Source organism: Caretta caretta, chromosome 1 (genome assembly GCF_965140235.1).
Source record: "Caretta caretta isolate rCarCar2 chromosome 1, rCarCar1.hap1, whole genome shotgun sequence".
NCBI lineage: Eukaryota > Metazoa > Chordata > Testudines > Cheloniidae > Caretta > Caretta caretta.
Genome location: NC_134206.1, coordinates 34839165 through 34854863, shown reverse-complemented (window position 1 = coordinate 34854863; position 15699 = coordinate 34839165). Strand labels below are relative to the sequence as shown.

At 45.0% G+C, this 15699-nt stretch overlaps 1 protein-coding gene across 3 annotated transcripts in view; it reads left to right on the top strand.

Annotated features, from left to right (window-relative positions):
* Positions 1-10788, top strand: part of PDGFD (platelet derived growth factor D) — a 196395-nt gene extending 185607 nt beyond the window's left edge. For all 3 annotated transcript variants that reach the window (XM_048844112.2, XM_048844102.2, XM_048844121.2), the window contains one exon: positions 7602-10788. In XM_048844112.2, the coding sequence (XP_048700069.1) occupies positions 7602-7736 (135 nt within the window). In that variant the 3' untranslated portion in view covers positions 7737-10788. The remainder of the gene's footprint in view (positions 1-7601) is intronic.
* Positions 10789-15699: the final 4911 nt, after the last annotated feature.

The window sequence follows — 15699 nt, the reverse complement described above, 5'->3', positions numbered from 1 at the left end:
TCAATAATCCCCTCCCTGAATGAAGGCAATTGGTTTGTGGCCCTGGATTTGAAGGACATGTATTTTCTCAATTAGATATTTACATAGGTCACAGGAGGGTCCTGTGGTTCACTTTGGGTGTAGAGCACTTCTGGTACAGTGCCTCTCGATGGGCCTAAGGGTTTTTACTAACATACTCGCTGTGATGGCTGCATGACTTCGCAAGCAAGGCAACCTAATATTTCCCTACCTGGATGATTGGCTTCTCATGGGTCAGTCATATCAAGCAGCGAACACCTCCTCACTTGAACTTTTTCATGCTCTGGGGCTGCAAGTAAGTGCAGAAAAGTCTACATTAACCCTTACACAAGTTATAGAATTTTTTGGAGTGAATCTCAACTCAACCAGGGCAAGAGCTTGCTTACCTCAAGACCAGATCCTTGCTATGAGGGATCTCATTATCCAGCTTCATCTCAGCCGTCAGACGACAACCTGGTCCTGCCTGGCCCTGCTAGGCCATATGGCCGCATCCACCTCCCTATTTACAAGGCTACATTTACAGTGCTTTCAGAACTGGCTTAGGATGGTCTATGCTCCAAGCAGAGACTCCTTGAACAAAAAGGTCTCTCTTCCCCCGAATGAGCTTTTGTCGCTTACCTGGTGGAAAGGAGAAAGTGGCGGGGGGGATCCCCTGAAAGACTCTCATCGTGGTTGCCTACCATGCTGGGATAGAGAGCACATCTAGACAATCATACAGCTCAGTGTTCCTGGTTTCTGCAGGCATGCATGTTGTATATCAACCTTTTCAAGCTTCAAGCAGTTCACGAGGCATGCGAGGCATTCCTCCTCATTAATCGGTCTACACACGTCCAAGTCAGATCAGACATGACCACTGTGTACCACAGAGGTCTGCCCCACTCTGCAGAGAAGTGGTCCAGCTGTGAAACTGGTGCATCTGGCATCAGACTATCCTTTTGGCAGTACACAATCCACCCATCAGTAATGCAGTACATTTTCTGTCTCTGGGATACCCCATCCTGAGACCTCTTTGCAAACCAGCAGAACAAAAAGTGCCAAGCATATTGTTCCCAAGCCACCCAAGGCTTCAGCATCAGAGGGTCACCTCCCTGATGTAATGGTCAGACTTGTTAAGGTACACCTTCCCTGCCATACCCTTGCTACCTCCCATCCTCGGGAAGATCAAGTTGGATGAGGCAGCACTGATCCTGATAGCTCTCTAGTGGCGGCGAGAATTCAGGTTCACCACCTTCCTACAGTTGGCCTCTCGCCCATGCATTCACCTTCAGTCGTTCCCGCACCTACTGTCTCAGAATAGAACACCTGCTGTCGCAGGGCCGTCCATCTCAGTGCAGCTTCCCTCCATCTGGTGGCATGTTTTTTGGATGGACAACGAGCATCCTTAACAGTAGCAAAAGACCCTCTACAAGGAAGTGCTGTGCCACCAAGTGAAATGGGTTCTCCCTGTGGTGTCAGCAGCCCTGAGGAATCAGTAATCTCTCTAAATTTGGAATATCTTCTGTCATTGAAGATATTGGGCCTGTCTATCCGGTCCCTAAGTATACATTTGGCAGCTATTGATGCCTTCCATCGTCCAGTGGAGGACGTCTCTGTGTTCACCCATCCCACTACTATGAAGTGCCTGAAAGGTGTCATAAGCCATTCCTTCCTGTATCTAAACCTGTCCCTGTTAGGGACCTGAATATTGTTTTATTCCCCATTCTTATGAGCTGACCACTTGAATGCTTAGGATATGTCTACACAGCCTGCAGCAGCCAACCTCCCAGGGTTGACAGATTTGGGCTTATGGGGCTCACGCTACCATGCTAAAAATAGCTGTGTAGGTGTTATCGCTCAGTCACCTAGGGTGAGCTTCAGAGCCTGAGCTCCAGCCTTAGCCACAACTTCAAGTGCTGTCTACACAGCCATTTTTAGCGTAGTACCCGAAGCCCCACGAGCCGGAGTCTGTCACTCAGGGCTGAGAGGCTCACTACTGCCGGCTGTGAGGACATAGCCTGAGCCTCCTGCTCCCTTCTACACCTGTATATGAAGGTTGCCTTCCTGACAGCAATCCCATCTGCTAGGAGAGTAAGTGAGCTTGGGGCCCTTATGGCAGAGCCTCCATGCATAGTCTTTCACAGAGATAAAATATCTTTAAGGTTACACCCCAAATTCATCCGCAAGGTGCCTTCTGAATTTCACCTAAACCAAATGGTTCACCTTCCCATATTCTACCCAAAGCCTCACCATAGCTTGAAGGACAGGAAGCTCCACTCACTTGACATATACAGGGCTCTGGCCTCTACTTACACAAGACAAAACCTTTCTGGAAATCTCCAAGGTTACTTGTCACTCTTGCTGAAAGAATGAAAGGGGAAGCTGTTTCTTCCCAAGGACTGTCTCTTCCCAATGGATTTCCACCTGTATCCTCTTTGGTTATGATCTTATGGAAAGCCCTCCTCAGGCTGTCGGGGCCCACTTGATTAGAGCAGAAGCAGCCTCGGTAGCTTCCCTGCAGGGGATGCCTCTCAGAGTGATATAGAGCAGCAACTTGGGCCTCCGTTCACACCTTCACTAGGCATTACACACCAGTTCAGGCTTCAGCTGGAGCTGCTCCCTTCGGTTTAGTGATCCTCCAGTCCATGATGCAGGATGTTTCCTTGTACCGTCCTTCTAACTGATGCTGTTTGGGATTCATCCACAGCGAATACCCCTGGGGAGGAGCACTGGAGTTCACTGAGATGTGTGATCCCTGTGGGTATTCACGATCCACCCTCATTCCCCTCTGCTCAGGGTCTCTTTGGATTCATAGTAGAGCTGTGGTGCTTTGGTAGAGCTGTGGTGAGGCTTCATGGTGAGGCTGTTTGTCAGGAGCACAAAGATGCACAGGGTGCAGGTGTGGACCCAGGGACACTGCTGTTGAAGAATTTGTGGTCCTGTATGCATGGAGCGCATGCATATCCACAGTGTATACCCATAAGGACCACACATCTCGAAGAATTCCAGTTACTATAAGGTAAATAACCTTCCTTTATCATTATAGAGATGGTAGCTGAAGCCATGGGAGTGGATGTGATAGTCCAGAGAGAGGGTGGAAACACAGAAGAGTGTTAGCATCAATACAATTACAAAACAAATGGGTGTTAGTAGCTAGACACGGCCACTCTTCTTGCAAGTGCTATTAACTGTGTTCTCTTTCACATTTAGAACTAAAGTGAACATCTGTGAACTATGAGTAAGGCTAAGATTTTGTTATGGTTTTATTTTAAAAAAAGTCAGAGACAGGTCATGGGCAATAAACAAAATATTAATGGAAGCCCGTGACCTGTCCCTGACTTTTACTAAAAATAATTGTGACAAAATGGGGTGGGAGGGGGAGGCCAGCACTCACCGCTACTGCGGCTCTGGGGTCCCCCAGGCGCTCATGGTGGCTCGGAGATCCAAGGCCCACCCACATTGGCTGAGAGTGCCAGGGTCCTCCTCCAGCATCCCACGGCAGCTGGAAGCTGCAGGGACCCCCTACCATGGCTTGGAGCTCTGGGGCTGGCAGCTAGGAGCTGCTGGGGGCGCTGCTGCTTGTGGCAGCTGAGAGCTCCAGGGCCCCAGCTGGCTGAAAGCTCCAGCCCCACCGCCCCAGGGCTGAAGTGGAAAATGTGATGGAGGTCTCTGGAATCCACGGATTCCGTGACCTCCCTGATATAATCTTAGCCTTAACCATGGGTGGTGGGTATAAAAGGCCTTCGGGGGGGGGGGGGGGCTAAGCCTCCCCAAACAGGATGCGGTGCACCTCCCTCTGGAGGCATGCCGCCGGCCTGTCACCTTTGGATCGCCACCGCTGAAAAGGGGCCCGGGCCATGGCCCCACCTGCAGTCCACCTCGCTCCCGCATTCCACTCTTCCCCCATGGCCCCACCCACACTGCTCCTCTTCCCACCCCCAGTCTGCCTCTTCCCCCGAGGTCTTCCCACCCACCACTCGTGCTTCTCTTCCCCTTTCACATGTGCCCCGCCAGCCTGGTTCTCGCACTTTTCCACTGCTTCCCCTGTGGGGCCCGTCCCGTGCCCGCCGCTCATGCTTCTCTGCCGGTTTCCCCGCCCGCCTCTCAGGCCTCTCCACCACTTTCCCCCTCATCTCCTCCTGCCCACCGCTCACTCTGCTCTGCCGCTTCCCCCACGCACCCCTCCCCCTCACACTTGCCATTTGTGCCCTCTTTGCCTTCTGAGAAGGCAGAGAGGTGCAGGTGATGGGCTGGGGGCCCTGCTGGGGATGGGGGCGAAGAGAGGCACAGGCAGCAGGGGAAGACACGTGAGTGGTGGGGGGCAAGCAGGGGGGGCATGCAGGGGCAGGCCTTGGCGTAGAGCAGGGGGCAGGGCCTTGGTCCGGTGGCACACCCCACTTCTAGGGAGCTTCCAGCGTTCAGGAACAGCCTCCCCAAATGTGAGATTCATGCACCGGGCATGCTTAACTATGAGATATTAGCTGGATATTGAATATGGCTACATTTATGTTTATCCTCAGAGGACATTCATAGATTTAAGACCAGAAGAGACCACTGTGGTCCTCTAGTCTGATCTCTTAAGTAGCACTGGCCGTAGAATTTCACCCAACGATTCCCACAGTGGAAGGAATTGCTCTTCCCTGCTACTTTGTCTACACTAAGAAATCCATAATCAAAACTCACCCCCACTATAGTTTCACCAGTAGAAACTGTAGTGCAAGTAGGGCGTCAGTGCTAGATTAGACACTGGCGTAGATGCCTGAGTCCTGTTTAGACTACAGCTTCCACTGCTTTTATTATTGGTGGCAAGTGATTGCTATGAATTGCTTTCATAGATTCATAGAGTTTAAATACAGAAGGGCTCATTATATTGTCTACTCTGGTCTTCTGTATATCAGAGACCTTTAAATTCCACCCATTTTCCCCTATACCTAGCCCAATAACCCGTGTCTGGCTAAAAAAGTTTCCAGAAAGGCATCAGGTCTTGATTTGAAGCCATCAAGAGATGGAAATCTGCCCTTGATAGTGGATCCTTCCCTTGGTCATTTGTTTCAATGTTTATCCTCACTTTTAAAAAATTGTGTCTAATTTTTAATGGAAATTTGTCTTCAGCTTCCAGCCATTAGCTCTTGTTTATGCATTTCTCTGCTAGATTAAAGAGTGCTTTAGTACCCGGGATTTTCTCCTTATGAAGGTATTTATACACTGTAAGCATGTAACCTCTCAATCTTTTTCATAAACTAAACAGATTGAATTCTTTAAGTCTGTCACTGCAAGACATATTCTCCCACCTTCGAAGCATTTTTTTCTGCATCCTTTCCAGTTTTTCAACGTCTTTAAAAAATGCAGCCATCAGAACTGTATGCAGTGTTCCAATATTGGTCAAAGCAATACCCTATACAGAGGTATAATCACCTCCCTACTTCTACTCATTACTTCCTGTTTATATTTCAAAGGACCACATTAGCCTGTTTTGCCACAGCACTGCAGGAGCTCTTGCTTATCTACTATGACCCCTAAATCCTTTTCCAGCAGCTGATCTTTTGGCCACATCAGAAGTCATTGCCTCAGAAGCTAGTGCTTAGACAGGTGGTCTGTTTTTCCCTTCTGAATGACTTTTTTCTCCTGCTTCTCATTAACGTTCTGTTTTTCTTCAAATATTTTCAATGTATCCTAATTCCACACAAGCTCAGTGAGCAAGATCCTTTGGCAGGGTAGACCAGGCAAGCAGTCTTCCCCTCCCACCCGAGAAAAACTATGCAGGTGCCAGAGAGTCACCTGACCTTGAAATCTTTGAGCCATTTGAATACATCTACAAAGCAAAAATAAATAAATTGTGTAGCATGTTACTGTGCTGCAACAAAGTCACTTGTATGGAAAAGGTTACAAGGCTATAATAACCTTTTTTGTATCGCCACTAAACACAAAATCCAGCTCAGTGGTTAAGTTTTCTATCTGATTCTGTTTTATTAGGGTAATGGTTTAATGGCCATGATTAATTCAGTGTTTTTATGTGATGAAGCGGGCATGGCTGTAGTTATACATGCTTTGTGAGAAAATAATCGGAAACGCTGAGCTGCCTTGCTTTGCTTAGTAGAGATTGACATGAAAACCAGGAGTTTATTACATTTTTCACCTGTCCAAAACCAAACACTTTTGGAACATTTCTACTCCTTTTTGTACCCTTAAATTCAGGACATGAAAAATACTATTGATGTCATGAAAACAAGAAGCAGGGAAGGGTGGTATCATGGAGTTACCTTCCGTGAACTATTCTAATTAATTCAATAGCGCCTCACCTTTAAAGAAGTGACCAGCTAAACCCTAAAAATCTGTTTTATTGCCAGAGTAAAGGGTTTTCTTTCAACGACTGTGGTCACCAGAATTGGCCTTACTATTTTATTCTTTTCAGTTCTCCTGTATTTACCTGAACCTTAGATTATTTGATGGAAGCTAGACTGAAAGCTTGAAACATCAGCTCTGTGATCAGCTAGTAAAGCAGCCCAATTTCCATTTTGTTCAAACACTGCTTTCCTGTCTTGTCTGGGAAAGGGTCTGCCAATTCATTTTTCTCCTCTTATCAGCAAAGCGCATATACTGTGCTCATGTTTCTTAATACAAAACAGAGGGAAAATCCCCAAGCTGCCAGGAGGTCTGTTAGTGTAAATACTGCCCAGATCTCTGGTCTCATCCCACTGCATACACTTCATTTGCTCTAAAATGAAAAAGTAAATCTACCTTGCTGTGATCTTGCAAATGTCAATCACTTGAAATTGTCGGGTTTTGATTAAAGGTTTCTTTAAATAGAGAATTTTTATCGTGGGTTCAGCACCAGCAGCTGTATTTGATTTTAAAAGTGTGTTTCAAAATATCTTTGAAGCTCCAGTCCATTTTCAGCCCTGAAATAATCTCCACACGCCTATTGGAGTCTGTTCTTGAATGTTTCAAATGGCAACATGGCCCAGTAAAACTTCTTTTATGATGTATTGTTTACAGAGAGGCAGTTGGTATTTGAAAGCAGTTCAAACCCAGCAAACTTTGTGTTTTCTCTCTCGCTCGTTCTCACTCTCTCTGTATGTATGTATATATATGGGATTAGAAGGAAGATAGAAGGGGGCTGGGGGAAGAAGGAAATGGAAAAAGCAAAGTCAGGCAGAGGAATGTGTGAATTCCTGAGAAGAAGGAGGGAGAATAGAGAGGAGCATGAGAGGCAGTATGACCGCATGGGAAACTGGGAAGCAGACGTTCAGAGCTAGCAACCAACTGTCAGACAGAAAATAACGTCCTGAGTTCAACTTTTAGAATTGATTTCTTCTGGAATCATTAGTGTCCATGGGTTCTGAAGCGTTTTTCCCTGCCTTACGTCTGCTCCCTGCAGTCCCTGCTGCTCTTGGATGCTTAATCCACTCTGGAAGCTTCTGCTTTAACTGCATGACCCCACAGAAGTGGGGAGCGAGGCAGAGCTACGTGAGGCGGTACCATCTAGTGAAACACATTGGGCTGTCGTCTCCTAACTATGGGAGGTTCTGTACGTTTGTGCCTCCAGAGGAACAGAGACACTTTTTCTAAAGTTACTGGAAGCATTCTGACAACTTTTGTGTTTCCAGGTGCTGAAATTCATCCCTGAGTCAGGCCATCCCAGGAGGAAGGGCAGAACCAAGAACAACATGGCCCTAGTGGATATTCAACTGGAGCATCATGAGCGCTGTGATTGTGTTTGCAGTTCAAGACCACCCCGATAAAAACAGAACAAAGCACACTATTTGCAGCTCACAGGACCTTTTATTTTAAGCAGGAGCCATCAGAGGACATTCTTCCACTGATAAGCAAACTTTGCTAGTAGCCTGCATTGCGATAAGCAAAAATGAATGCTGTGTTTCAGCATAGCTATATTGATTAGTGCCATGGCAGCTAAAAAGGTATATCATAGATTTGTGTTTTAGCAGCCAAGAATATAGAATTAAGTTTAGCAATATATGGGGACGGTTGAGATTTTCAAAGTTGACTATGGGACTTAACCGCACAGTTCCCACTGAAGTGTAATCAAAGCTGTGTAGCTAAATCCCCTTGCTGGCAGTGGAAAGTTCCACTGAGATATTTGAGCTAACCTTATATACCTGTCTCTCTCTCACTCTAACTCATCCACATCCAAATTCTGCACTCATTTATACCTGCTCAACTCCACTGAAGTCAGTAGGGCTACATGAATGTAAATGAAGACTGAATTCAATCCAATATTCATACATAATGGTTATCCAGTTTAATCCAGCTCCTAGGTGGAACATCCCCTTGCTCCTTTGAAACACACACATGGCAAATAGAAAACAACATGAAATAAATCTAGTGTGAAGTCAAATTGTGCAGTCTGTATTCAAGCAACACACTGAAATCAGCTGGTGCTTTGCACAAGGATATGAACCTGAGTGCCACCATTTCCCATTGAAGTCCTGCCACCTAGTAAGAGTTGTGTATAATTTCTCAGGATCGGGCCCTTGGACATTTTCTTCTCCCTGTGTTTCTAGGTAGACAGTCAAAACGGAACATCTTGGTTGCTGAAAATACCCACTCTTCTTGCATGTATATTCAAGTTGGAAACAAAACTTCAGTGTTCTAGCTTTTAGAGAACAGATGAAATATCACTGTTGTTTTGTTTGTATTTTTTAAAGTAAGGAATACTATAACCTTGCCAGTATATACAGTAATCTTAGTTGTTTGACTTTAGTAGTATATCTTGCCATGATTAAACTCTTGGCACTGAATATCTCTTGGACTGCATTTTGCTGAGGCATATTAATTCATTACGCCACACCTGTCTTTTGAAAAATTTGTCAGCATTCATTAATTTTTGCAAAAAGAATTATTCACCTCTTGATAAAATAAGCACCTTAAAAGCTACAGCATAGCTTCCTATGCCTATTAAAATATCAACGGGCTCTGACTAAAAAAAAGGGGGGGATGGGGGGAAATGCTGTCCAAACTAGCTTTAAACACTCTGAGATACTGCTCTGAAAGTTGTCCAGTGTAAAAAGTATGCTAGGTATAAATCTGGATCTGGAAGAGAACTGAACTTTTGATTGTGAATGTAATAGAGAAAATGGAGTGGAACATTTAATGGCCATGGATCTCTATTTAATAGTATACTAAAGCTGCATTTGTTCTGTTTTATGTGTGTTGCCTCTGTGTTCTTGTCTGTCAGAAAGAGAGAAGTAGTCTTACAATAGTATTTCATACATTAGCTGAAACTGGCACATGCAATCACATAATATTGAGAACTTTTAAAACTATTGGGTTTTAGTAATAAAATCAGAGCTATAGTTAAAAAAAAATGCCCTAAAGTTCTGAATTAGTTGCTTCATCAAGTAAAATCCGTTACCTGATCTTTGTTTTTATAACTTTATCAACCCTTTCCAGAAACGTACCCTATAAATATTGTGAGTATTACTTTCTCTACTCTAGTTGAACATTTGAGATGTTTTTGTTTTGATATTTTAAAAATATATTTATATTAATTTTTCCTCTCTGGCTCCCAAAAGTCTATTTTAAAAGGCACTTGAAGACTGAAATGGGAGGTGATTCATCATTTTTCAAAGCAATTCATTTTAAAGAACAGCATTGAGACCAAAGATTGCCAGATATATTAGTTATGTCAGGGTTGTTCAAAGGCAACTTCATTCTTTTTCTGTCTCTAGCTCAATAAGAAGTGTGGCCAATCTTACTTATTTTGGAAAAATCTGTATTTGACATCAGTACAACCACTCTCCTTACTGGGCATTCCTGACTGAGCTGTGGCAGGAACAGGCCTGGTCTTCAGTTTGTGGATTTTTTTTATGAGCACGTGGTTTCATGTTACTTTTTGCTTTGTCTTATTCATTGATTCCCAACCCTTTGGGAAGCTCTGCCAGTTTATCTGACTAAGTTCTCAGCTGTGCCAACCAAAGACTGCAAAAGCCAATTAAGTGCAGGCAATAATGGTACGCCAGGGCTCAGCACAGAAGCTTTGCATTTGAGTAAGAAGGAATCTAGTGTGAGACGTCAGTGGGACTACTTACTAGTTTAACGTTAGGCATTCGTTTAACTACTTTGCTGAACTGGGGATTAAGTGGAAAAAAAAGCCCTCCTGTTACACTTCGCACTGATTCAGAACCAGTGAGCAAATGGCTACCAGTTGTCATCATTTGCTATGAAGATCATGGTTTCCATGCCACAGGCCAGTGCAGAATAAATAGGATTCAAATTTGTGCTTTGTGTTGAAGTGGTAAGGAGAATAATGTGTAGCGTGACTGAACGAAACAAAGCTTCTAATAAACCATGATCCAAGCTGCAATAACCCATGATACAGTCAAACAGCAGAAACACCCTAGCTTTTTATTTATTGCCAGAAAATGCAAAGAGGCATGTTTCTCTCTCCTTTATTTTTTCTTTCATTGTACTTTGTAATAGCTTCTACATTTGTAATAGCTTCTACACTGATTATGTATTATTTTTAACTTAAAAATCACCTTTCTTCACACACACAAAAAACAGCTAGATTTTTTTAATGGTCCAAGGAATTTGAAACCCAAAATATAAATATAATTTTCAAAGGAACCATAAATAGAGCCATAATTTCAAGCAACTCACTACTTTTTATTTTGTGTAATCTTCTAGGATAGATCGTACTTTCTCAAGTGCAATTTATATATATATTGTTATCAGTTAAATGCAGCTTTTATAGAAAGGCTTTTCTACCGCATTCAATATATAATATTTTTCTTTTTTTTTCTTGATGAAAAATAAATACTGCTTTTGAAAGAAGCAATTTGGAGTGATTTTTGGGAGCATAATTAAAAGGTGCACAGATTAACTTGAGGTCAATAACACAAGATGTTTTTGACTGTTTGACCCAGAGAGGATGGAGTGATCTCAGCTAGTGCCTTCAGGAGTGATTCCCATGAGGAGCTTCAGGAGTCCTTGGGACATGAGGGAAGGTGTGACATGCTTTGTTGGAATAATCCAGCACGTTGTCCTCACCGCAGCGGGCCAGCAGAGCCATGGACCCACTGCTTCCCCAATAGTTCCCTGCCCTTCTTTGGGTTGACCTGAGCCCCCGGGGGTCCTAGAAGTGAGCATGTGCTGGAGGCCATAGCTGTGCCTAATTTGTGCCTGAGGAAGGTAAAGAGGGAAAGCTCCTTAAAACCTTTGCACCCCTGTCCCTCACTTAGAGTTGCTAACTTTCTAATTGCACAAAACTGACCGCCACTTCTCTGAGGCCACACCCCTCCCCCATCCCCCCTCCCTCCATCTAGGTGGTGGGATAAGGTTTTCCAAACCCTCACTCACTTTCACCAGGTTGGGGTACAGGAGGGGGTGAGGGCTCTAGCTGGGGGTGTGGGCTCCAGGGTGGGGACCAGAAATGAGGAGTTCTGGGTGTGGGAGGGGGCTCCAGGCTGAGGCAGGGGGTTGGGGTGTGAACTCTGGGAGGGAGTTTGGGTGTGGGAGGGGGCTCAGGGCTGGGACAGGAGGTTGGTGTGGGCAGGAATGTGGGTTGTGGGTTCTGGGAGGGAGTTAAGGTGCGGAAGGGGGTTCTGACCTGAGGCAGAGGGTTCGGTGTGGGAGGTGAGGATTCCAGCTGGTAGCGCAGGCTCCAGGGTGCGGCCAGAAATGAGGGGGTTCAGGGTCCAGGAGGGGGCTCAGGGCTTGGCCAGGGGGTTGGGGTACGGGAGGGAGTGCAGGGTATGGGCTCAGTGAGGGAGTTAGGGTGTGGGAGGGGGCTCAGGGCCAGGGCAGGGGGTTGGGGTGTGGCAGGGGGTGAGGGGTGTGGGCTCTGGGAGGGAGTTTGGGTGCAGGAGGGGTTCTGACCTGGGGCAGGGGCTGGGGTGCAGGAGGGCATTCGGCGTATGAGCTGCTGGTGGCACTTACCTCAGGTGGCTCTTGGAAGCAGCCATCATGTCCGGCTCCTAGGCGGAGCACCACGAGGCTCTTCGCACTGGTGCGTCCAGAGGTGCTGCTCCTGCAGTTCCCATTGGCCGTGGTTCCCAATCAATGGGAGCTGCAGAGCCGGTGCTCAGGATGCGGGCAGCATGCGGAGCCCCTGTGGCCACCCCTGCACCTAAGAGCCGGATGCCATCCACTTCCAGGAGCCACGCGGAGCCAGGGCAGGCAGGGAGCCTGCCTTAGTCCTGCTGCACTACCAACTGGGCTTTTAGTGGTCCAGTCAACAGTGCTGACTGGAGCCACCAGGGTCCCTTTTCAACTGGGTGTTCCAATCAAAAACCGGACGCTTGGCAACCCTACCCCTACTAGACACAAATGCACATAAGCTGTCCTTCTGCATATAGTTCAATGTCAAACAACCAATTTAACAATGTTCAGTTACTGAAAATTGCTACATGAACCCCCAATATTAGTAGATGTGGGTGTAGCACTGAGACCTTTATTTGGTTTGTACTAAACCCTTACTCAGGCAAACTCCAGTGTTTGAGGGCAAACGCTGATTAAGGGCACCAGGATTTTGCCAAATTAATTCTGCAGCTTGTAACTATAGCATTATCTAATAAAGATACTGGCCTACAATTCTACAATCCAATCCAGCAGCCCTTGCTCACACAAGTAGCCCTTATTCACTTAAGTATCTCCATTGACTTCACTGGAACGAGGTGCATGAGACAGAACTACCCACATGAGCAAGGGTTGCAGAATTAAACCCTTATTTTCAGGCATCCTCGTTCAAGAAGGGAATCATGCTTCCTCTTTTTCAACACAACCATCCAAAACTAGAACCATTTCCTAAAAGGGGGGTTATTCCTGGTCTACAATGAACTAAAGCAATGGTGTCACGGAGTCCGCAGGCAATGCTCTGGAACTGCTCCCTACACAAAGCCAGTCAGGACTCTGGTGAAGTCTCCTCTCTTGGAGCAGACTGTCTTCAGGGCAAGAAGCTCACACGGCTTCCACCTTCCTGGGTCTGACCTCAGAGCATTCAGCATCCTCTGCCCCTCCTTGCGCTTCCCACAGCGAGTCCACCCAGGCGGGGTCCTGGGGAAGCCAGAGGGTCCTGCACCCCAACGTCACAGTCAGACGTGACATCTCAGCCAGCCAGTACAACAGAGTTTATTAGATGACAGGAACATGGTCTAAAACAGAGCTTGTAGGTACAGAGAACAGGACCTCTCAGCTGGGTCCATTTTGGGGGGCAGTGAGCCAGACAACCATGTCTGCACTTCACTCCCTAGCCAGCCTCAAACTGAAACTCATTTCAGCCCCTCCACCTCTGGGCTTTGTCCCTTTCCCGGGCCTGGAGGTCACCTGATTCCTTTGTTCTCCAACGCTTTAGCTCTCACCTGCAGGGGGGAAGGGCCCAGGCCATCAGTTGCCAGGAGACAGAGTGTCAGCCATTTATGTACACTGGCCCTTTGTTTTCACAATTACACCCCCTTATCCCACCACCTAGAGACTTAAGAAATGCCTAGGGGAAACTGAGGCACCCCTACAGTATTCAGAGGAAACATTAAGAACAGTCCCACTTCGACACAAATGTTAATTGGACTTAGAGAAAATATTTGCCCTTCACAAATGCATAGTGTCCCTCAGCTTGTCTGAAACTGAACAACAGCTGCCCAGTGTACAAGGATGGCATGTAACTCTGTCCTTACATTGTTACATAATGGATACACTCTCTAACTTTATCAGATTGTCCTTGTACGTATGTATGTAACAATGCTTTTATAAATATTCTACACCAGGCCAAGCAGTTATATTTCTATTCAGCTGACACAGTGTACGGTATCTATGTTCATTTTGTAACTGATGTCCTTTTGGAAAACTAACCATTTTTTAAAAATGCTGCATCTAGCTTCATTTAGAAAGAACATGCAGTATTCTTTCAGTCGACTTAATATACATTCAAAATCCTGTGATACAATAGCATCATACAAATGCCCTTAATATTTTTCTTGCTCTCTTAGGGAATGTGTACTTCCTCAGTTATAATGCTGCAATGCTAATTCAACAGATGCCCAATTTGTGAGTAGTCTCTTAGGGACTTCAATGCAGCAGTTAATGAATATGCAGAAATTAGTATTGTGATCTCTTAATCTAGGAAATACAACTTTGTTTATTGACAATCCTGTTCAAATATGCTAGGACACAGAACATTTATAATTTATCTGGTTATTGAGATTCCTTCAAAATCTGCCTTAAGTGTTTAAAATGCAAATTAGAGCCTGCATTTTCTTGCAAAGACTTCTCTGGCAAATGGAAATTCCAAAGCAGCTAATATGTGGCCATCAATAGTAGAAAAGGAATGTTTAGACTCTGAAGACAAATTAACTTTGGGAACCAGAGAAATTCTGCGTTTTTCTGAAATTCACTTGTAGCTGGCAGATATGCTGTTGGAAATGGAGTTTTCGGAAAACACCTTATTTATAGACATAGTGCTCAAATAAAGTTACTGCAGTACAGATATAATGGAACTAATTACACAGCACAAGCCTATTGTACTGGGTATTCCAAGTTCTAAGCCAAAGAAGGCTTTACTGTTCAGTTGAAAGAATTTGGGTTTCAAGATTATTATACAAAGAACTGAATACTTAAAAATAATTGGTTTGGTGACATGGGATGTCTATCTCCATCTTGGCAAAATGAAAGTTATCTCATGTACCGTACAAAGAAACAGTGCAATATTCTTCCTGCAAGGGTGAAGCACTGGTATGTAACACACTTCAGTCGTGTCAGCACCTTAAAAAAAATTGGAAACACTATATTCACAAAGCTGCATGTCCGCTAATAGCGAAGTTGCAGAACAAATGTTAGCAATTCAGAATATCAAGCAGCCAGTCCTTGTAGGCTATACCTTCTACAAACTATGAATTTGGGATGGCCGGTTGTGACAAGTATAATTAAGCTGCCATGTTTTCCATGGCAACTGTGCCCATTTTCCTCTGAAAAATATGTCAAATAAAGAATTTTGGTTGATATCCAGGCTTTGAGTATTTACTGGTTCTTTATTACTGCTCTTCACATTGTGTTTCAATATTGAGAAGCAGTCCAGGACACGGTGCATAGGAGAAGGAACAGAGTTTGCTTTGTTGAACTGAACCATAGAAATTAGAAATAGAGAAAGCTCTGACATGGTCTAGATTTTGCTCCCACTGAGGTCAATAGGTGTTTTGTCATTGGCTTCAATGGGGCAAGATCAGGCCGTAGGTCATCTAGTCTGCTGTTGTTTTTGGATTTTTCAGGAGTTAAAAAGTCTAAAGCCCTCCCACAGCACAACCAATTTTACCCAAATTCAAGGAGCAGTGATAAGGGTGAGGGGGATGAACATGGGGTGGTGATGAGGATATCCAGGGACTAAACTTTTTGAAAGGATGATTTTTTTCCTTCTACCTGCGTGGTAGGTGCCTGATCCACTAACCTAATGGAACCTGCTTGGCAAAATTAGTCTCCTGGGCCCAGCTCCTCAAAGGTATTTAGGCACCGAACTTCCAGTAGTTATTAATATTTTCAACTAAGAAAGGCTTTCAAAAAAGTTCTTTCAGGACTTCTCAGCTTTTAGAAAGTGGTTCTCATGCTAAATCCTGGGAAAGCAGATTCTCTAAAGTCAGAGTCTAAGATATGGAACACACTCAAGAGCAGACTTATAAGAGCATTCCCTAAAATATGGAGTAGATCTCTGAGAGTACCTAAAATATGGAACACACTCTATGGAACACTGAGAGTATTCCT